This window comes from Sapajus apella, unplaced genomic scaffold, assembly GCF_009761245.1.
Source record: "Sapajus apella isolate SASKATOON/1434 unplaced genomic scaffold, GSC_monkey_1.0 scaffold92, whole genome shotgun sequence".
Classification (NCBI taxonomy): domain Eukaryota; kingdom Metazoa; phylum Chordata; class Mammalia; order Primates; family Cebidae; genus Sapajus; species Sapajus apella.
The window spans coordinates 5,252,036-5,273,870 of record NW_022437032.1 but is presented as its reverse complement, the minus strand read 5'-3'; the positions used below and the strand labels follow the sequence as shown (position 1 = coordinate 5,273,870).

General features: G+C 53.9%; 1 protein-coding gene across 5 annotated transcripts in view; it reads right to left on the bottom strand.

The window, feature by feature from the left end:
* RIPOR3 (RIPOR family member 3) overlaps positions 1-21,835 on the bottom strand; it is a 104,356-nt gene that overhangs the window by 10,078 nt on the left and 72,443 nt on the right. For 4 of the 5 annotated variants that reach the window (XM_032256007.1, XM_032256008.1, XM_032256010.1 and 1 more), the window contains 13 exons: positions 21,617-21,695; positions 16,009-16,032; positions 15,667-15,720; positions 15,082-15,231; positions 14,832-14,895; positions 14,466-14,509; positions 14,167-14,292; positions 13,944-14,089; positions 10,282-10,411; positions 7,253-7,831; positions 2,583-2,713; positions 1,168-1,288; positions 393-528 (listed from right to left, as the gene is read on the bottom strand). In XM_032256007.1, the coding sequence (XP_032111898.1) occupies positions 393-528; positions 1,168-1,288; positions 2,583-2,713; positions 7,253-7,831; positions 10,282-10,411; positions 13,944-14,089; positions 14,167-14,292; positions 14,466-14,509; positions 14,832-14,895; positions 15,082-15,231; positions 15,667-15,720; positions 16,009-16,032; positions 21,617-21,695 (1,784 nt within the window). The remainder of the gene's footprint in view (positions 1-392; positions 529-1,167; positions 1,289-2,582; positions 2,714-7,252; positions 7,832-10,281; positions 10,412-13,943; positions 14,090-14,166; positions 14,293-14,465; positions 14,510-14,831; positions 14,896-15,081; positions 15,232-15,666; positions 15,721-16,008; positions 16,033-21,616; positions 21,696-21,835) is intronic. The other variant, XM_032256009.1, reaches the window with a different exon arrangement.

Here is a 21,835-nt window from a genome sequence, read left to right as displayed (position 1 = left end):
CCTGGCCTCCTATGAGCAGACATCCCAGGGGGCAGAGGCGCAGCTGGGATCAGCTACTCTGAGTGTGCATTCTGTACCTTGAATATGGCCTGGGGTTACCTCACTGAACCCTGTGCAGTGCTCTCCCCTTAGACAGATAGGGAAATGGAGGCACAGAGAGGTGAATCATTGGCGTACAATCACACAGCTGGCTGGAGTGTATCCTGCAACTCCAAGACGCCTCTCCCACCTCCCCGCAAAGCCTGTGTCTCTCCCAGCCCAGCCGGCCACAGCCTCCACACTGGGCTCCGGTTAACTTTGGCTATCAGGAACGGAGAAGAGGCTCCCCGAGCTTTGACCCCGTACCCGTGCTATTCACACAGACAGCCCTTGGGTGGTAGGCAGCTCCTTACTCTCTTCGATGGATGTTGCCTTGCCGACCTTCTCAAAGTCAAGGACAGAAAGTGTCTCCAGAACGTGCTTTTGTTGTGCCACTTCTTCCAGGAGGCATTCCTGGACCAGCCTTGATAAAGCAGGGGAGGCCAGTTTCTGGGAAGCAGACCACGATGCTCCAGGTTAGCATGGAGCATGCCCACTGAGGTCAGCTGTTAGGGCTGTGGCTCCCAGCTGTTTGTGCCCATCCCTTCTGTTCCAGGGGCAGCTCCCTGACTGTCATCTGGGGAGTCCCCTTTCACCAAGGTGGCTGAGCTGATGGGATACAGGCTGAGCTGCCAGGGACCACCTTTGACCCCAGAAGAAGAACCAGCCTGCCTGAAAGTGAAGCCAACCCACATTGCAAAGCAGAACAGAGAGAGTGAGAGATATAGTCCTGATAGCATTTGAACCCCTGGATCCAGCCAGGCCTGAAGCCTACATCTGAGCCTTTCAATACCATGAGTCAATACATTTTCCTCTTGGTTGAGCCAGTTTGCATTAGGGTTCTGGCATCTATAAATGAAAGCTACCACCACAGTCTCTGGTTCAAGGCCTGGGCTGTGTAAGAGCCACGTGAGCATTCACACAGACCTGGTCTGCATCTTCCACTGGGTAACAGCCTGTCTCATTGGCTCCCAGGAGGCTGGTCTGTCACCCCTTACCATGCGTCCTACCACCTTCAAGATGAGCCCTTTGCAAAGTGACTCCCAACCCCTGTCTGCCCCTCCCTGACAAGTCCCCCAGCCCAGCCACCTGCAGCAGAGCTTTGCAGACTTGGAGATGTATCGTCAGCAGCACGTCCAGCTCCGGGGCACCGGCTGTGAGTTCCCTGGATGTTTTCAGTGATGGTGGTGGGGGCAGAGGCTGGTCCCTTCTGAGTTGAATTGAGAACTAGGTGATCATCCCAGGTAGCAGATCAACTCCCTCTGAGGGTGGGGGGAACCCTCCCTCGCCCAAGCACTCTGGGTCAGGGAGGCCCATCCAGGTCCCAGGGAGTTCCGCCGAGGGGAAAACTAGGAGGATGGAGAAAGGAGCAGAGGGCGGCAGCAACTCGAAATAGAGCTGGGGGTGTGGCCCAGGGCCTGGGGAAGGCAGGGCGGGCAGTCGTCTTCCAGGATGCCTCGTGGAGGTAGAAGACCATTCCAACTAATCCCAGCTCTGTGACAAGTCTGCCTCCCCAAGGCTCAGTTGACTCGTCTGTCAAGGGGGACAGGAACCCCACAATCAAGGCCGTGAGGGGTGTGTGAGATACAGTGGCAAGAGCTGCTTGCACCAAGCCCGCTCCATGGTAAGAGGCTGGACCTGTGGCCCGACTCCCTCACAGCCACTCAGGAAGGGCAGAAGCAAGTGTCAGCACAAAACACCACACCCGCCCCATGGAGAGGTGAGAAGGAATTCAGCCTCTGCTGTTCTGCGTGAGGAGATGTGGATGCAGAAGCCCTCAGCGGCTGGGGCGGGGGGTGCCGCATGGCCTCTAGGGAAGCTGTCACGGGAGGTGTGGGCCCTGCACTGGGACTGAGGGAACAGAGCAGTGGGTGCTGCTGCATCTTGGGCAGAGGGCAAAGAACTTTTGTTGTTTTGAGGCAGAGTCTCACTGTTGCCCAGGCTGAAATGCAGTGATGCGATCTCGGCTCACTGCAACCTCTACCTCCCGGGTTCAAGCGATTCTCCTGCCTCAGCCTCCCGAGTAGCTGGGATTACAGGCATGCGCCACTATGCCCAGCTAATTTTTTGGTATTTTTAGTAGAGATGGAGTTTCGCCATGTTGGCCATGCTGGTCTTGAACTCCTGACCTCAGGTGATCCGCCCGCCCCGACTTCGCAAAGTGCTGGGATTATAGGCATTAGCCACCACGCCCAGCCTCAAAGTACTTCTACCATATACTCGGTGGTTATTTTTTAAGGTTCAAAAATAATAGTAAAAGCTGATTCCTTGGAGCAGAAGGCTCAGGGTCAGGCTGGGGTGATCTCACCGACTTCGTGGTCACTGAGGACGAGCTCTGAGCCATGCCGGGGCTGTGCGGGGATGGCAGGGAGCATGACAGAGTGACAGCGCTGAGCCAAGGACAGTGGAAGAAACAGAGCAGGAGGCCTGCAGGAAGCGTGGTGCTCAGGTCACCCAGAGGGAGTGCTGGCCACTGGGTCACTGCTGGAAGGAGCTGCACTCACCGGGGACCCTGGGAGCCCCCAAACAGGGACAGCTCATCCGGGGTGAAGTCGGCATTGAGGAAGGCAAAGCTCTCCAGGATGTACTCCATCAGGCTCTCGGCTGAGGCGTGCTCCTGCCTCGCTCTGCAGGGCTGTGGACAGAGTGGCCAGACCTGAGGGCAGTGCCAGGCCCCACCCACCCAACTGGGGCACTGGCCAGGAGCCTCACTGCAGACCTGGGCAGTGTCCTGGTCCTGAGCCCCAATCCCACCCGCCGTCCCCCAGCACAAGCCCAGCTGCTGGCCCAAGGCATGGCACCAGACGTGGTACTCCCCACGGTCCCTCCTGAATGGCCTGTGACAAGGTAGGAGCAGAATCTGGAGGGAGACAGATCTGAAAATCCTCCCTGTATCGCACACATCCACAGGGACAGGGCCAACGGCAGGAGTGAGTGAGCGGCCCCAGCAGGGACCATGGCGGGGAGCGGGGAGGCGCTGCAGGAGCCTCCCCTAGGTGGGGGCCGTGCTCATTCCAGGGGCTCCTGCCATTTAGAAATGGGGGGCCTTGGGGCCAGCTTGCCCAGTGTTCTAATAAAACCCTAAAATATGGATTTTTATGGGAAACTGCCCGGTTTTGAAATATCAACAAATTCCAAAGTATTTTAAATACATGGTGTAGGTCAGGCAAATGCCTCTTCACGAGATTCAAAAGCCGCCAGATCGGCCTCTGGGTTCCAGGCTTCTCCTCCTCCCTGTTGGGTTTCTCTCTCCAACAGATGAAGGGAGTGCGCTGGAGCCCCCGCCCCGCCACTGCTCAAGTCACCAGAGCCTCCAGTGGCAACTCTCTCCCTGGAGATTTCTGTTCTGTCCCCAACTCATGGCTGACTCCAGCGCCAGTTCCTGCCCCTGTTCACCGCGCACCCACCCAGGCCTTGTCCACCACAAACCACAGCCAAGACACAGGCCCCAAGGCAAAACCAGGACCCTAAGCGCTGGGCCCAAAGAGAACATCTCGAGGACCAAGGGAATAACAAGGCTAGCTGCAGAGATCACATTTTCTGATACAAAAATATATGCGTACATATGTGTGTATGTGCGTGTCCATACACATGCATACAGGCGGCTGATTCTCAATATTTAAGGTAGTTATGTTCCAGAGGCCAAGGCAGTGGATCACTTGTGGGAGTTCAAGACCAGCCTGGCCAACGTGATGAAACCCCATCTCTACTAAAAAACAGCTGGGTGTGGTGGTACAGGCCTGTAGTCCCAGCTACTCAGGGGACTGAGGCAGGAGAATCGCTTGAACCCAGAAGGCAGAGGTTACAGTGAGCCGAGATCGCACCACCGCACTCCAGCCTGGGTGACAGAGCGATAATCCATCTCAAAAAGAAAAAAAAAAAAAGGGAGTTATATTTTATAAAAAAACAAAAAAAAAAAAAAAAAAAAAAAACGGAATCAGCAAAAGCAGAAGCATTGCTCCCTAAGAGAAATACTAGAGTAAGTTCCTGTGAACCCTTATATCAACTCAGCAGTACAGAACCTTGTATGTGTCTTTCAGTTTAAAGATACCTTATTTAATAGCTATTGGAACACCGTATTTAATAACTATTGTCAGCCAGACACAGTGGCTCATGCCTATAATCCCAGCACTTTGGGAGGCCAAGGCAGGTGGATCACCTGAGGTCAGGAGTTCAAGACCAGCCTGGCCAACATGGTGAAACCCCATCTCTACTAAAAATACAAAAATTAGCCGGGCTTGATGGCAGTTACCTATAACCCCAGGTACTCAGGAGGCTGAGGAAGGAGAATTGCCTGATGGGAGGTGGGAGAATTGGGAGGCAGAGGCAGGAACGTTGGGCCCAGCCCACAGGGCATGAGCAAAAGCCAGGAGGTTGCCGAAGTTGGGGGGAGTGAGTTGGAGGCAGGGATGGGGGTAAGTGCAGAGAGGGGACGGATGCTGGTCGCCTTGGCACACTTCAGTCATCCTGAGAATGTGGGCGGAGGTTGCAGTGAGCCAAGATTATGCCACTGCGCTCCAGCCTGGGCAACAGACTCCATCCCCCCGCCCAAAAAAAAAAAGGCTATTAATATATTAACATGGAACTCAACACGGCTACAACTCATGCCTGAAGGAAGATCATCTAACGTGCGTTTTCTCCGTAAGGCACTTCACGCTTCCTGGACTGAGGAACAGCAGCCGGCACTGAAGCTCTGGGCTTCCGAGGCATTTACACAGTAACACCGTCAACAAGAAGCACAAAAACTTGAAAACCATGGCACAAAATAGACCATGAGGACACCTGTTCACAGTTGAGCGCTGAAACGAGAAGGCAGAGCGTGCCTAGCTCCACCGCAGCTGGGAATGTGCGCTTCAAGAAGCTCAGATTTTCTATCCTCTGCACGGCTCCAAAAATGACTTTGGAATTGCCTCAAGTATTGATTTGGGGGTTAGAAATAAATTTTAGCAAGTAGATGAATTCCAAAATACAGAATCCATGAATGAGGATAAACTTGTATATACATATATGTGTGTATATATGCACTCACACGTGAATTTTTTTTTCTTTGAGTCTTACTCTGTTGCCCAGGCTGGACTGCACTGGTGTGATCTCAGCTCACTGCAACCTCCACGTCCCTGTATCTCAAATACCCACGGGGACAGGGCCAATGGCAGGAGTGAGTGAGCAGCAGGGCTCAAGTGATTCTCCTGCCTCAGCCTCCCAAGTAGCTGGGACTACAGGCGCATGCTACCATGCTTGGCTGTTTTTTGTATTTGAGAGATGGGGTTTTGCCATGTTGACCAGGCTGTTCTTGAACTCCTAGCCTCAAGCAGTCCACCTTCCTTGACCTCCCAAAGTGCTGGGATTACAGGTGTCAGCCACCGCGCCCAGCATCACACAGGTATTCATACACATAGTTGTGCATAAATGTGTGCGTAATTTCTCTCCAGAAAGTCAAACTAAAATACATGGTCTGTAATCAATTTGCATTGTTCTGACTTCGTTTACCAAAAAAAGAAAAGCTCCTCAGAGATGTGTAAAATGATTACATTATCGCAGCATTAACATTTTTATGTAAATTGGGGGTAATTTTTCAAAATGCAAATGTGTGACAATGTGCATGACTCAAATTGGTCTACAAAATAAAAGCTGTTAAAAAGTACAAAAAAGGTACAGGCGCAGTGGCTCACGCCTGTAATCCCAATGCTTCGGAAGACCGAGGCAGGAGGATCCCATGAGTCCAGGAGTTTGAGACCGGCCCGGGCAACAAAGTGAGACCCTGTCTCTACAAAAAAATAAACAAAATTAACCAGGCATGGTGATGTGTGCCTGTGATCTTGGCTACTCAGGAGGCTGAGGTGGGAGGATCGTGTGAGCCCAGGAGGCAGAGGTTGCAGTGAGCCAAGATCGCACCACTGTACTCCGGCCTGGGCCACAGAGTGAGACCCTGTCTCAAAAAAAGAAACGAAAAACATAAAATACCAAAAAGATGACATTATTTCTTAAATTGTTTACTGGAAATTTCCAGGCAGATCCTTCTTAACAACCATAGCAGTGGTAAAGGGAACATTTTAAGTTATGGATGTAAATTGAGAAATTAAACTTGTTTTCCCCTGGACTGGAGTTTGAAGAGAGCGATTAACTATTTCAGTGCCAATGTGTGTCTTACACAAAAGAGGGGAAAACGGAAAATAGCAAAATCAGAGAGGTACGCAGCCAGCCTGAGGTGCATAATGACCACGGGAAAACAGAGCAGGAAGGGATGGGGCTGCCGGGGCCGGGTGGGAGTCGCCATTTGAAAGAGGGTGTCCAGGCTGGGTGCAGTGGCTCATGCCTGTAATCCCGGCACTTTGTGAGTCATTTGAGGTCAGGAGTTCGAGACCAGCCTGGCCAACATGGTGAAACCCCATCTCTACTAAAAATACAAAAATTAGCTGGGCATGGTGGCGTGTGCCTGTAATCCCACTTCTTGGGAGGCTGAGGCAGGAGAATCACTTGAACCTGGGAGGAGGAGGTTGCAGTGAACCGAGATCACGCCACTGCATTCTAGCCTGGGCGGCAGAGCAAGACTCCATCTCAAAAAATAAATGAAAAATAAAAGAGGATGTCTAGGGAAGGATACAAGTTAATTGATGTATTAGTAGGTACTAGTGGTACACATTTTATGTACATTCAAATTTGTGTAAACACAAAAGGAGACTATAATAATTTGCCCAGGTCAGCACCTCTGAAAGCCACCTGCCACCTACACCCTCGTGTGAACTAAGAATGGCCCGGGATATGAGCCCTGTGGAGGAGAAGGTTGGGTTTGGGGGACACGCATGAGGCAGACAGGGAACTGTGCGGGGCATTCCACAAAGCCAGCTCTGACCGTGACGACACTCTAAATTTGGGTTTGTAGCCACAAGCTGCAGCCCTGCCCAGCCAGGTCAGAAGCTGCGAGATGGGGCTAGGTTCTGGTTGGACGTGCAGCAAGCTATCCACTGCGAGCTCTTAGAATCTTCCCGAGCCCCGTGAGGGCTGTTATCCCAACTTGTCCGATGAGGAAACCAAGGCCCAGAGAGACATGGCCCACCCAGGTCCCGCAGGGGTGAGCCCAGGACGCCAGCTCAGGCTGCCTGGCCCCAGAGCCCACACCCAGTCATCAGGCCATCAGCAAAGCCGGGGCGCTGCCCAGGGCAGGGGGACATACCTTCAGTCGATCTCGGAAGCCCAAGACCTGGTACTCCAGCTCCCGGAGCTGGGGCTGGGTAGAGTCTGTGGGCCTCAGCAACTCCAGGACCTCCTGCAGAGGCCGCTCGAGGACCAAGCCAGGCCCGTCCTCTCTGTCCCCGGTTGCCCCTTCCTCAGGGCCTTTCTGGCCGCTCGGGGCTGTGGCTGTGCCGTTGGGGAATGGGGAGCCCCGTGGCAGGCTGGGGCTCTCCACTCCCAGGTGCCTCCAGCCGGGCTGCTCTGCAAATGGGCCTCCCGAGAGGTGGGCCATCTGTGGCAGGACACCTGGGGACAGGGGGTCCTCCCGGGCCTCCTCTTCAATGGAGGCGTGGGGGCTGATGGCCAGGGGCAGGAAGCCCACATCGGAGGTGGATGCTGACGTACTGGTCTCTGTGTCTCGGGGGTCCTCAGAGCTGAAGGAGTCCATCTCAGGCAGCTCCTGACTCTGGCTTCTCAGGCTGGGACCCCGGAGGTCACTGTCAGACAGGTAGCTGAGGATTGGGGTGGCCCTGGGGCCACCCAGTAGCAAGGCCTGCTGCGTTGGCTGCTGTAGGACAGACTGGAGAGGGGACACAGGCACAGCCTCACCAGCCACCCCAGGGACCACAGCTAGGCCCCAAGAGGGGCTTCCCCTGACAGGCACTGCTCTGCATGCCCACATTCTCAGGAGGACTGAGGTCATTGAGGCGACCAGCATCCCAGAGCTGCTAACAAGACCTCATCCCCTCTCTGCAATTCTCCCGGCATCCCCACCTCCAACTCACTCCCCCAGGTTCGATGGCCTCCTGGGTGTTGCTCACGCCCTGTGGGCTGTGCCCCTGTTCCTGCCTCAGGGCCTTTGCACTGACTGTGCTCTCTCGAGCACACTCTTCCCCATGTGGCTTCACGGCTTGTGGCCTCACCTCCTCAGGACCTTACTTAGCTGTCACCTCCCCTGAGAACCCTGCCCTGGACACTCGCTTTATTTTTTTGAGACGGTGTCTTGCCCTGTTGCCAAGCTAGAGTGCAGTGGCACGATCTCAACTCATTGTCACTGAACCTCTACCACCCGGGGTTCAAGCGATTCCCCTGCCTCCGCCTCCCCAGTAGCTGGGACTACAGGCGTGCGCCACCACCCCTGGCTAATTTTTTGTATTTTAGTAGAGACAGTTTCACCATGTTGGCCAGGATGGTCTCCATCTCCTGACCTCGTGATCCACCCACTTGGCCTCCTGAGGTGCTGGGATTACAGGCGAGAGCCACCGTACCTGGCTGACACCCTTTTTTAAATGGCCCCTTCCTGCTGTCTCCCACAGTCCTTATGCCCCTCGGGCTGGCTGTGCGCTTCTGTGATCTTGATTATCATCTGTTTCTCCTGTAAATTTCAGCTCCATGAGGGCAGTCTTTGCCTGGCCTGGAGCACAGTAGGGCATAGTTTCACTTTTTTGTTTGTTTTGAAACAGTCTCGCTCTGTTGTCCAGGCTGGAGTGCAGTGGCACTATCTCAGCTCTCTGCAGCCTCTGCCTCCCAGGTTCAATCAATTCTCTTGCTTCAGCCTCCAGAGTACCTGGGATTACAGGCAGATGCCACCATGCCTGGCTAATTTTTGTATTTTTGTAGAGATGGGGCCTCACCATGTTGACCAGGCTGGTCTCGAACTCCTGACCTCAGGTGATCCGCCCGCCTTGGCCTCCCAAAGTGCTGGGATTATAGGTGTGAGCCACTGCATCCAGCCTAGTTTTGAATGAGTGAAGTGAATGAATGAATGAAGGGCCTGACACATATGCAGTGCTTGTCACCACAGAAACAGCAGCAGCTGTCATTAAGCATTCTGAGGCTGCCGGCCCCACTCCAGGGCCTTCACATCACATGTCATTGCCCTTTCCACGCCCCCTGGGGGTGGCACTGCCCTAATCTCGGAGAAGTCCTCAGGCCACACAGGCGGCAAGTACGGTGCTACAGTATGAATCTGGGTGCACGGACACGAACCCTCACCTCATCAGCTAGAACAATGATAATGGTTGATGTTATAACATCAACATTGTTGTAAGAGTTAACTAACTCTTACAACAATCCCGTAAGGGCAATGCTGCTATTCTCACTTCTCTATACAGAAGTTGAAGTCCAGAGAGAGCCGGGCATGGTGGTTCACACCTATAATCCCAGCACTTTGGGAGGCTGAGGTGGGTGGATCGGCTGATGTCAGGAGTTCGGGACCAGCCTGACTAACATGGTGAAACCCCGTCTCTACTAAAAATACAAAAATTAGCCGGGCGTGGTGGCATCTGCCTGTAATCCCAGCTACTCGCGAGGCTGAGGCAGGAAAATCACTTGAACCCGGGAGGTGGACGTTGCAGTGAGCTGAGATCACGCCATTGCACCCTAGCCTGGGCAACAAAAGCGAAACTCCATCTCAAAAAAAATAAAAAGACAGGGCATGGTGGCTCATGCCTGTAATCCCAGCTACTAGGGAGGCTGAGGCAGGAGAATCACTTGAACCCGGGAGACAGAGGTTGCAGTGAGCCAAGATCGTGCCAGTATACTCCAGCCTTGGGGACAGAGCAAGACTCCGTCTCAAAAAAAAAACCAAAAAGCAAAGAGGCTGGTGCACTTGCTGGTAGATGGCATTGCTGTCTCTGCAAGAATATGGGGGACCCTGACGACAGGAGTTGGCATTGAGGAGGGAACCCTGATCCATGGAGATGATGGGAAAGATGTTTTACTGGGCACTCTGTCAAAGTGGAAACATTAGGTTTAAAACAAGTAGGAGAAGGCCAAGGCTACGGCTGGGGTGGTAGGACCATCCCGAGAGCCCGTCGCAGACGTCCTGAAGAACCAGCCATGCCCAGCACCCAGGCCGGGATGGAAGCTGCCAGAGGAAGACAGCACACAGGAAAACACCCCGATCACCCCAAACGGGGGCTGGGCCTGCTACATCTGGGAGGGCCAGACTGCTCAGCCCAGCCCCCCGCGTGCTGCCCCCATTCCAGGGTGACCACAGCGGCCCGGCCCCAGAGAAGGCTCACTCACCAGGTAGTATCTCTCCCGGAAGCTGGGGGTGCTCGGGGGTGTCCAGTTGTACAAGGAGCCCTTCCTGCTGCCCATAGAAAACTTGCCTGTGGGGCTGGGTGACACCACGGAGCTCTCAGTATCAAACGGGCTGGAGGAGAGAACAGAAGGCCAGGATGCCATCGGCGCCCAGAGGCCATTTCAGGCCCAGATGGCCCCGGGGTTTCTTAGGCTCCACAGGTCGACTGGGTCGACTGTCTTCATCTTACAATACAACAGCATGGATGGTATGCAAGGAGCTCTGCTCTAAACCTTTTTTCTTTTTTGAGACAGGGTCTTGCTCTGTTGCCCAGGCTGGAGTGCAATGGTGCCATCACAGCTCACTGCATCCTTGAACTCCTGGGTTCAAGTGATCCTCCCGCCTCAGCCTCCGGTGCAGCTATGACCACAGGCATGCACCACCATGCTCGATTAATTTTTTAATGATTTTATTTTTTGTAAAGACAGGGTCTCGCCATATTGCCCAGGCTGGTCTCTAACTCCTGGGCTCAAGCAATCCTCCTGCCTCAGCCTCCCAAAGTGCTGGGACTACAGGCCGTGAGGCACTGAGCCTGTCCTCTACTAAACTCTTTACATGAATCCTTATTTCCACCCGCATGACAACCCTCTGTGGCCTGGAAAATGACTTACAGGGGAGGAAAGGAAGGCTCTGAGAGATGAGAGACTTGCTGAGGCCAGTGTCATAACCACGTGAGACAGAACTGAATTCACACAGATTTCTCTGACCCCAAAGCCTTAAAGACCACTAAGAGTGATGCTTACTCTTCAGACATCACTGCATTTAACGGATTTAAGAGGAAATGGGCTAGGTGCGGTGGCTCACACCTGTAATCCCAACACTGCGGGCGGAAGACTTGAGCTCAGGAGTTCAAGACCAGCCTGGATAACCCAGCGAAACCCCCATCTCTACAAAAAATGAATGCATTAGCCGGGCGTGGTGACTGACAAAGGCTTGTAGTCCCAGCTACTCAGGAGGCAGAGTGGGGAGGAGCACTTGAAAGTGGGAGACGGAGGCTGCAGTCAGCCGAGATCATGCCACTGATCTCCAGTCTGGACAATGGAGCAACACTATCTCAAAACAAAACAAAACAGGAAATGGAGGCTTGGGGAGGGCCAGGGCCTTGCCATGATCACAGGGGCAGCCTAGGAACTCTAGGTCACATGGCTTTGACCCCTTTAGAAACCTTTCTCAGGGCTGGGCACAGTGGCTCACACCTGTAATCCTAGCACTTTGGACGGCCTGAGTCAGGAGTTCGAGATCAGCCTGTCCAACATGGTGAAACCCTGTCTCTACTAAAAATACAAAAAGATTAGCTGGGTGTGGTAGTGGGCGCCTGTAATCCCACCTACTCGGGTGGCTGCGGTAGGGGAATCGCTAGAACCCTGGGGGGTGGAGGTTGCAGTGAGCCGAGATTACACCATTGTAGTCCAGTCTAGGCGACAGAGCAAGGCTCTGTTTCAATTAAAAAAAAAAAAAAAAAGGGGGGGGGGGGGGGAGGGGGGAAGAAACCTGTCTCAGATTCCGACCACCCTGAGAGCCCTTAGCCAGATGGCGAGGGGCAGCGACTGAGGCAGGAGAGTAGGGTCTGGAGGCAGGGAACCTCAGGCCAATTCATGCTGAATCAAGGTCTGAAGGGACAGGGAATCTAAGGCCAATTAACATAATCTTCCTAAAGTTAACGCAAAAGGAAAAACCTCGTTTCCCCAAACTGAGTAGCGATGGATCAAAGGCAACCTCCCTACAGCCTTCCCGCCTCCGCCTCAGCTCAGATGGAAAGGGAGGGTACCTTGGGTTGGCTGCTGGCCAAGCAGGGACCACCCCTCTATCTGCACAGGGCCACTCACCTCAGCCTTTAACCACAGACCAAATCCTTTATCCAGATAAGGGGTAGCCCACGGGAACCTTAGAGTACTTCAAGCCCGGGAAACTTTGTGATGAGGTCCTTGAGCCGCATGCTCGGGCCCACTCCCACCCTGCCGAGTGCTTTCTCGTTTTTTTTTCTTGAGACAGTTTCACTCTGTCGCCCAGGCTGGAGTGCAGTGGCACTGTCTTGGCTCCCTGCAGCCTCCTACTCCCAGGTTCAAGGGATTCTTCTGCCTCAGCCTCCAGAGTAGCTGCGACTACAGGCCTATGCCACCAAGCTTGGCTAATTTTTGTGTTTTTAGTAGAGACAAGGTCGCCTTATTGGCCAGGCTGGTCTTGAACTCCTGACCTCAGGTGATCCGCCCCCTGCAGGCCTCCCAAAGTGCTGGGATTACAGGCGTGAGCCGCCATGTCCAGCCTGCTTTAACAGAGCCCTGCTGCTTCATTCCCATTTCCTTTCTCTGCTCCTTTTGTATATTTTGTTCAAGTCTTTGTTCAAAACGCCAAGGATCCAGACAATTCATTGTCAAGACCCTCCACCAGTAACAACTGGACACCCCCAATTAGAGGCTCCTTTGAGAAGCTCAGCCGATGAACAGGTGACACTCGGTTCAGACCCCTTGTCTGTAAAAAGGGTGCCCTTACAGAAGAACGTCTGTGGGGAACATGCACAGGGAGGGGTGGGAATCCAGACAAGCTTGTGGGAGCGCCAAGGTGAGTGATGTGCAGCCCGGCCTTACCCTGGGGCCCGCGCCCAGCCCTGCACTCGGAGCAGGTAGGTCCCCGTAGACCCTCCTGCCTCGAAGAAACCTGCTGTTATCTGCACAAAGGCCTGGCTTGTGGCACCTGGACCCAGCCTGACCAGAAGGCCTACAGCTCAGAGGCTCTGCAAATGCCTTCTTCTCTGCCCGGGGCATCTGCAGACCTGCAGACCCATAGGCCCTCTGGGTCCTAGTCTTGGATGGCACTGAGCTGCCCACCACCCTGTATGCGTCAGGGGCCCCCCCGGGCAAGAGGTATTCTCAGCCCTACCAAGCAGATGAGGATCTTGAGGTGCCAGGTAGTCGCTCACCTGAATTATCCCAGCTGACAGGGGAGAGGGCAGCAGCTCTGTGACCCCAGCTCATGTGCCCGCCCTAGGGAGTGGAGAGCCCCGACTGGCCAGAGCAAGCAGAGAACGAAGGAGGCACCTCGGCCCTCCCTCCTGCTGCCCCTGGCCTGGGGAGTAAGAAGGGGACGCCCTGGAGATGCAAGGCTTCCTGGAACAAAGAGCTCCAGAGCCCACCACGCTCATGGGCATGTGACACGGGGTGTGCTCACGGACATGGGCCTCATGGATCTGTGGCTGAGATGGGGACGCAGGTGACTGCTCAGCCCTGGGCCTGGAGGCAGCCAGGGTAGGCCAGGAATGAGGGGGTGGGAGCAGCAAGGAGGGCCTTCCTAGACAGGTGAGCCTACTCCAAGGAACCGAGCCCAGGAGGCCCCGGAAAGTGTCCCCCCAATCTGAGTCCCTGGGGCTTTAATACCCAGGGGTTCCGAAGCAAGAATGGAAGCAAAGCCGGAAAGGCAGGCGGGGGCTGCAGAGAAAGTCCAGGCCTCCAGCTGACTGAGGGGCAGGAGTGAGGGACAGATAAGGACCCGTGAGGGCAGGGACACCCTTGGTGGAGGCTGGTACAGGAACCCAGGGCCAGAGTGTGGCCAGGCCACCAGGGTCAGCCCGCCAGGCCTCCCCTCTCCCCCAGCACCAGGCAGGACTCACTTCCACTGCATCTCCAGCTGCAGCTTGATAGTGCCCAGCTCCGTGATGTCCACCACGATGACCTGCGGCCGCGTCGTGAAGAAGTCAGCGATGTCACATGTCACTGCGCCCACAGCCAGTGAGCCCAGGCCCCGCAGCTCTGTCACCTGGGGGTGGGGGCTGGAGGGTGGTGTCTGAGCCGAGCACCCAGGCACCCCAGCCCCACCCCCAGCCCCATCCCCACCTTGATGTCCAGATTCTCGTGCAATGTGGGGATGAAGGCCTTCTCCTCTTCGTCCCAGGTCTGGCTGTCATCCGACTCGATCCGACCCTTGAGCTTCCAGCGCTGGCGGCCCAGACGCATGAGCACCTGTGAACCAGCCCGAGAGGGGCTGTGTCAGCCCCGGAGGGTGTCCCCTCGACGCCTGCCCAGGGCCCTCCCTGCCAGACAGGGCCTCAGCTGCAACCCTGGTTCCCAGCAGCTCCAGTCTCCCAAAGACCTGGTAGGGAGCCCTAAGGATTGACCCCAGAGGGTGGCCATACCTCATACTGGTCTCCGGGACAGAGGCGTGCGTAGCCCACCAAGCCTGGAATGCAGATACGGCCAGTCTCCCCTCCGCCTTCCACTGTCCCTGACCCGGGACCACAGGTCCTCTCTGGGGGTCCCCCAAGTGTAGGTTTTCAGGTTCAGGGGGCAGGGATGCACTGTCATGATGGATGATGGACAGGAGGGTGCTGGGCCCTCACACCAGGCTCAGAGAGGGGTAGGACTTGCCAGAGGTCACATGTCACAAGGATGCAAAAGTCACGGTCAAGCTCAGACCCCTGGGATCCCGGTGAGATCCCCCCTTCAGCAGAAGCCTCAGGGCCTCCAGGAAGGCCTCCGCCCGCCCCCTTCAGCCCTATCACCTTTCATCCTGATGTGGAACTGGCCCAGGTGAACCTCCAGAGCCCCCTCGATGAGCCACATGTCCTGCGAAGCCCCAGAGGTGACTCAGGTGGCTGCCTGGGGCGAGGCCACGGGAGCCTCTCACTGTCCCTGCAGCCAGACAGAGGCCACAGGCAGAGACGCCTCCTCAGGGCCAAGAGCACCTCCCCCGACCCCCGCTGGCCCAGCCCTGGCTGCCCCCACTGCCCAGCCCAGCTTGGCCCAGCCTACCTCGGCACACTCCTGCAGGCTGCGGCCCAGCTCCTGCAGGCTTTCTCGGGCTGCGCGGCTCGGGGGGCACCTGGCGAAGGCCTGCTGCATGCTGGAGACGCCGTCGCGCAGGCGGCACTGGATACAATAGTCCTCGTACAGCTCGTCCACCTGTGCCAGGCACCAAGGGGCAGCCCCGCACCTGCATGTCTACTTCTCCCCCCTGGGAGAGGCCGTCCCTGAGCTAAGCACCCCCCACCCCAACCCCACCCCATCCCAGCTGGTGGCGGCAGTCACCACCTGCCCAGTCCCACTCAAAGCACTCCCCGCTGGCCCCGGTAGAACGTGAGCCCCCAGAGGCAGGGACCCACCCGTCTCCTGACTCCCCCGCCTCCCCGGCACCCCGCCTCACCTGCTGCATACCCAGCCCCTGGCAGCAACTGGCGCACAGTGTGCACGGCAAAAATGAGTAAACAAGAAAAGCGAATCTGTCCCTTCTCCTCCTCTGCCTGGCTTTTTTTTCCCTAGCTCCTGCTAATCTAGCTGAGGCCTAACAAGCTGGCACTGCCCCGCCCCACACCCTGCAACACCCACGAGCCTGCTGACCTTGCTGATGTGAAACTCCATCTTCCGAATGTGCCTTTCCACACAGCGTGTTTGCTTCTCCCAGAAAAAGGGAAGATGTTTGCAAAGTCGCCTGGGCACCCCGCCAGCCCCGCCTGCCCCGCCACCCTCCTGCAGGTCCTAAGGCAGAGAAGGGGGCTTAGAGCCAGGCCACCCCTCACCATCCCCTAGGAAGGCTCATTGCAGAGCCTCTGCCTTCCCATTCCTCAAATGGGGAAGAAACCCAGGGATTCTGCCCATGGGGCAGCCAGGAAGATGCAATGAGACACGGTCATTCTCATCCAGCCGGGCCTAGCCCACCTCACTCATCGTACACAGACTTACCTTGTCCAGGTCATAATAGAAAGCCTGTCGGGGAGAAAGGAGAGTGGAAGAAACTGTCAGCGTCCCAGATGCTCCTCCAAGACCTATGAGGCTCTATCATGGCAGCACCTGAGCTTAGGGGACAAGAAGCCATGCCTACAGCCACCCCTGCTCCTTCCTCTGCCAATGGCAGGCTGCTGGCCATGCCAAGGATGGCAGTGATTAAACACATGCATGCTGGATGATGCGGTTCTAGGTCTGGCTTTTCTATTTCCCAGCTGTGTGCCCCAGGCAAGACATTTAACCTCTCTGGGCCTCCATTTCCTCATATGTAAAGCAGGGTAGGAGAAGCGCCTCCCTCATAGGGAGAAAAAGGGACACAGTAGGCACTTCACAAAATGGGAACCATTGGGATTAAAGGGATGGCTTCGGTCACGCCCAAAAGAACGTGAGGGGGATGGAACAGATGGCACACAAGTTCAAGCCTTCATGGCGAATTCTTCAGTTCAGTCCATCCATTCCAGGGGCCAGGGTACAACCAAGACAAATAATATATCATCAGGGCAGGCAAACCTTTCCATATCTTTCTGAAAGGCAGATAGTAAATATTTCAGGCTTGGCATTCCAGGGCGCCCCATGCCAAGATCTATAAACTAGGACCATCCTAGATAGTACAGTGGCTCATGCCTGTAATCGCAGCACTTTGGGAGGCTGAGGTGGGTGGATCACCTGATGTCAGGGGTTTGAGACCAGCCTGGCCAACATGGTAAAACCCTGTCTCTACTAAAAATATAAAAAATTAGCCAGGCATGGTGACAGGTACCTATAATCCCAGCTACTCGGGAGGCTGAGGCAGGAGGATTGCTTGAACCCGGGAGGTGGAGTTTGCGGTGAGTCGAGGTGGTGACATCGCACTCCAGCCTGGGCAACAAGAGAAAGTTTTGCTCTAAAGAAAAAAAAAAAAAAAAAAAAAAAAGGTAGGACCATTCTGGTCAGGCACAGTGGCTCACCCCTGTAATCCAACACTTTGTGAGGCGGAGGTGGTCAGATCACTTGATGTCAGGAGTTCAAGACCAGCCTGGCCAACATAGCAAAACCCCATCTCTACTAAAAATACAAAAATTAGCTGGGCATGGTGGTGCATGCCTGTAATCCCAGCTACTCAGGAGGCTGAGGCAGGAGAATCACTTGAGCCTGAGAGGCGGAGTGAGCCAAGATTGCACCACTGCGTGCCAGCCTGGGCGACAGGTGAGACACTATCTCTTAAAAAAAAAAAAAAAAAGTGACCATCTAAAACATACACATATTTGCCTATCTTAAAGTTACCTCTAGAACCAAGAAAGATTGAGAAGTGGGCCTAAGACATGTGAACTGCTGTACCTACCTGTGGGGTTAAATTCATCAGGGTCAAAGTTCTATCCTAACTCAGCCCCTCTGCCACCATAGCGTGGAAGCAGCCATAGGCAGTATGTAAATGGACGCGTGTGGCCAAGAAACTCTTTTTTAAACAAATGTTTAACAAACACAAATGTTTAAAAAAACATTTGTTTTTTAAGTGACTCTAAATTTGAAATATAGCGATCGAATCTCCCCTGGCTGTTAACTGGCAGTAGAAATGAGAGTCACTATATCTGAGCCTGAAGGGTTACTGTGGACATCCACCAGGGAGAGAAAGGAAGGCGTAGGAGAGCATGCCAATTGAGATTTCTGGCCGGGTGCGATGGCTCACACCTGTAATCCCAGCACTTTGGGAGGCCAAGGCAGGAGGATCACCTGAGGTCGTTCAAAACCAGCCTGGCCAACATGGTGAAACCCCATCTCTTTAAAAAAAAAAAAAAAAAACCACATTTCTTTTTTTGGCTCATTGCAACCTCCGCCTCCCGGGTTCAAGCAATTCTCCTGCCTCAGCCTCCTGAGTAGCTGGGATTGCAGGCACATGCCACCATGCCCGGCTAATTTTTGTATTTTTAGTAGAGACGGGGTTTCACCATGTTAGCCAGGCTGGTCTCGATCTCCTGACCTCATGATCCACCTGCCTCAGCCTCCCAAAGTGCTGAGATTACAGGCTCAAGCCACTGCGCCCGGCCAAGATTTCATTTTTGTAAGACAACTATTAACTCAAAACTGCTAAATACATTTACATGATTATGTGACCAGAGAGAAAACTATGGAAAGATCAATACAAGATCGTTCTCAAGGGTTAAACAGGGTGGGACACAGATTGAGTGGAGGAGGGTATCAATCAAGAAAGAAGGATTCAACTCCAAAAAGTCCCATGTATGTATGATGAAATAAAAACTCCATTTAAGCCAGGCGAGGTGGCTCACACCTATAATCCTAGCGGTGATTTGGGAGGACAAGGCAGGAGGATCATTTGAGCCCAGGAGTTCAAGACCAGCCTGGGCAACACAGCAAGACCCCATCTCTACAAAAATTTAAAAATTAGCCAGGCCCAGTGGGACACACCTGTAGTCCCAGCTATTCTAGAGCCTGAGGTGGGAGGGCTGCTACCTTGAAGGTTACAGTGAGCTGTGATCGCACCACTGCACTTCAGCCTGGGTGACAGAGTAAGACCTTGTCTCTTTAAGAATAAATATTTTTTAAATTAAGAAACAATTAAAACTCCATTTAAAAAATAAAGAAATAGGCTGGGCACAGTGGCTCACACCTATAACCTAGCATTTTGGGAGGCTGAGGTGAGTGGATCACCTGAGGTCAGGAGTTTGAGACTAGCCTGGCCAACATGGTGAAACCCCCTCTCTACTAAATAAAAAATACAAAAATTATCCTGGTATGATTTTGTGCCTGTAATCCCAGCTACTCAGAAGGTTGAGGCAGGAGAATCACTTGAACCTGGGAGGTAGAGGTTGCAGTGAAAGGGGATGGCACCACTGCGCTCCAGCCTGGGCCACAGAATGAGACTCCATCCCAGGGGAAAAAAAAAAAAAGACAAAAAGGGAAGATCCCAAGCCTTTGAAAAGAACACTGACTACCCAGCAATGTCTCAAAAACCAACATGTTGTTGAAATGAGAAGCAACATGTCACGGGGGCAGGACCCGACATAGGCATCCCTCTGCCTGGCTCTGCATAGTCACCCTGCCCGGCCTCAGTGTGCCCATCTAACACGGGAGCAGCTAAAACATACACGTATTTTACACTTGCCTACTTTAGAGTTACTTCTTGAACAAAGAGAATGGGAAGGGAACTCCACGGGGTGAGACTTGCACCTGTGTGAGAAGAGGGGAGGGTGCTGGAGCTGGGTGAGATCTTGGCAGCACCTCCTCCCACCATCTGCTGCTGGTCACCACCCAACCGCCCACCAAGGGCGAGGCATGCTGAGCTTGACAGACCTTTCCCTCCCCAAGTCCCTGGCACATGCAGGCTGGGTCCCTGCCTCTCCCACCCTGCCGGCCCTGAGGTCTACTCTGCTGGAGCCAGGATACAGGAATGGCAGCTTGCTTCTTTTTCATTCATTCATTCATTCATTCATTCATTCATTCAGAGTCTGGCTCTATTGCCTAGGCTGGAGTGCCATGGTGTGATCTCACCTCACTGCAACCTCTGCCTCCTGAGTTCAAGCTATTCTCCTGCCTCAGCCTCCCGAGTAGCTGGACTACAGGCGCACACCATTATGCCCGGTTAATTTTTGTATTTTTAGTACAAATGGGGTTTCACCATGTTGGCCAGGCTGGTCTCAAACTCCTGATCTCAAGGGATCCACCTGCCTCGGCTTCCCAAGGTGCTGGGCCGCTGGATGCTATTTTGGTAGGAAAATTCATCTCCGCTTCTCATTTTCCCAGTTCCTCAGTCAAGCTGGTGGCCTGCTCTGCATGTTGGTGCTTTGGAGGAGGGATTCTGGGAAACACTGGCTGGGAGGAGGATCCCGCAGCAGCAAGACCTCCTTGCTTTTGTTTCCAAATCTAATTCATTAAGGACATGTGGGGTTTTCACAAGACAGCAGTGGAGAGATTTCCCAGATGAAAGGAAGATCCTCCCACCAAAGATGGAAATCTCGGAATCACCAGATAAAATATAGGACACCTAATTAAAATTTTCAGTAAACAAGGAACAATTTTTTAGCATATGTCCCAAAGATTACATGGGATATACTAATACTAAACAAATTTGTAATTCGTCTGAAAATCAAATTTAATGACAGGCCAGGCACAGTGGCTCATGTCCGTAATCCCAGCACTTTGGGAGGCCGAGGCAGGCAGATCACTTGAGGTCAGGAGTTTGAGACCAGCCTGGGCAACCTGGTGAAACCCTGTCTCTACTAAAAATTAAAAAAAAAAATAAAAAAAGATAAACACAGCTGGGCACAGTGGCATGTGCCTGTAATCCCAGCTACTCAGGAGGCTGAGGCAGGAGAATCACTTGAACCTGAGAGGTAGAGGTTGCAGTGAGCCAAGATCATGCCACTGCGCTCCAGCCTAGGCAACAGAGTGAGACTTCGTCTCAAAAACCAAACCAAAAAAAACAATGCCAGGCTCAGTGGCTCACACCTGTAATCCCAACACTTTGGGAGGCCGAGCTGGGCAGATCACGAGGTCAGGAGATCGAGACCATCCTGGCCAACATGGCGAAACCCTGTCTACTAAAAATACAAAAATTAGCCATGCGTGGCGACGCATGCCTGGAGTCCCAGCTACTCGGGAGGCTGAGGCAGGAGAATCGCTTGAACACAGGAGGCAGAGGTTGCAGTGAGCCGAGATTGTGCCACTGCACTCCAGCCTGGGTGACAGGGTGAGACTCCGTATTAAAAAAATTTTAATGGGGCGTGCTATTTGTGAGTGTGTGTGTGTGTGTGTGTGTGTGTGTGTGTGTGTGTGTTTTGCTAAGTCTGTCTCTGCTAAGGGAGAAGGAAAAACCAGAGCAGGTGAGCCTTAGGCAACAGAAGGCCCAGGGCCGGCCTTGGAGACACTGCCTTGGCCAGCGCAGTGCCTCACACCTGTAATCCAGCACTTTGGGAGGCCGACAAGGGAGGATTGCTGGAGCATGGGAGCTCAAGACCAGCCTTGGCAACATGATGGGACCTCATATCTACAAAAAATTAAAAAATTAGCTGGGCATGGTGGTACATGCCCGTAGTCTCAGTTACTTGGGAGGCTGAGGTGAGAGGATCGCTTGAACCCGGGAGATGGAGGTTGCAGTGAGCCGAGATTGTGCCACTGCACTCCAGCCTGAGCGACAAAGGGAAATCCTGTCTCAAAAAACAAACAAACAAAAAAGACACTGTCCTGATGATGGCAGGAAACGCTGCCTGGCAGCTGGACATTGGAGAAACATGCAGGCGTCATCAAGGACAGCAGCAGAGGCCACTGTGACATACCCAATATTCAACACCTAACCCACTTTCCTGGCATCACAGAAGCCACCCCACGTCCAGATCACCTGATGGCCAAGGTCTATAAAGCAGGACCACCTAAAACAAATGCGCCTCTATCCACTGCCCACCTTAGCGCAACTTCTAGAACCGAGAGTGCAACGTGGGCCTCAAATGTGGGAACTGCTGTCTGCGTCAAAGTGAAATTAACTTAGCACAACATAAAGAGTCTACTCCATAAACCTCTAGCTCAGAGACAGACTCACACCGTGCCACAGGCTGGGGGAAGGGAGGGGTCTCACCAGCCTCGAATTCCTCCTGGTGTCCTTGTGGCACCCAGACAGGCGGTCCAGCTCAGCCTGCTGCACACACAGATGCTCCCTGCAAGGAGGGTAAGGAAGAGTTTCAAATGGAAGAGGAAAAAGAAAGGGAAAGGAAACAGGCCAGATGGACAGTGTCCCTGTGTGGAGAGCAGATACGGGGCTCAGGGGCAGCCAGGAAGCCCTGCGCCCTCACACTGA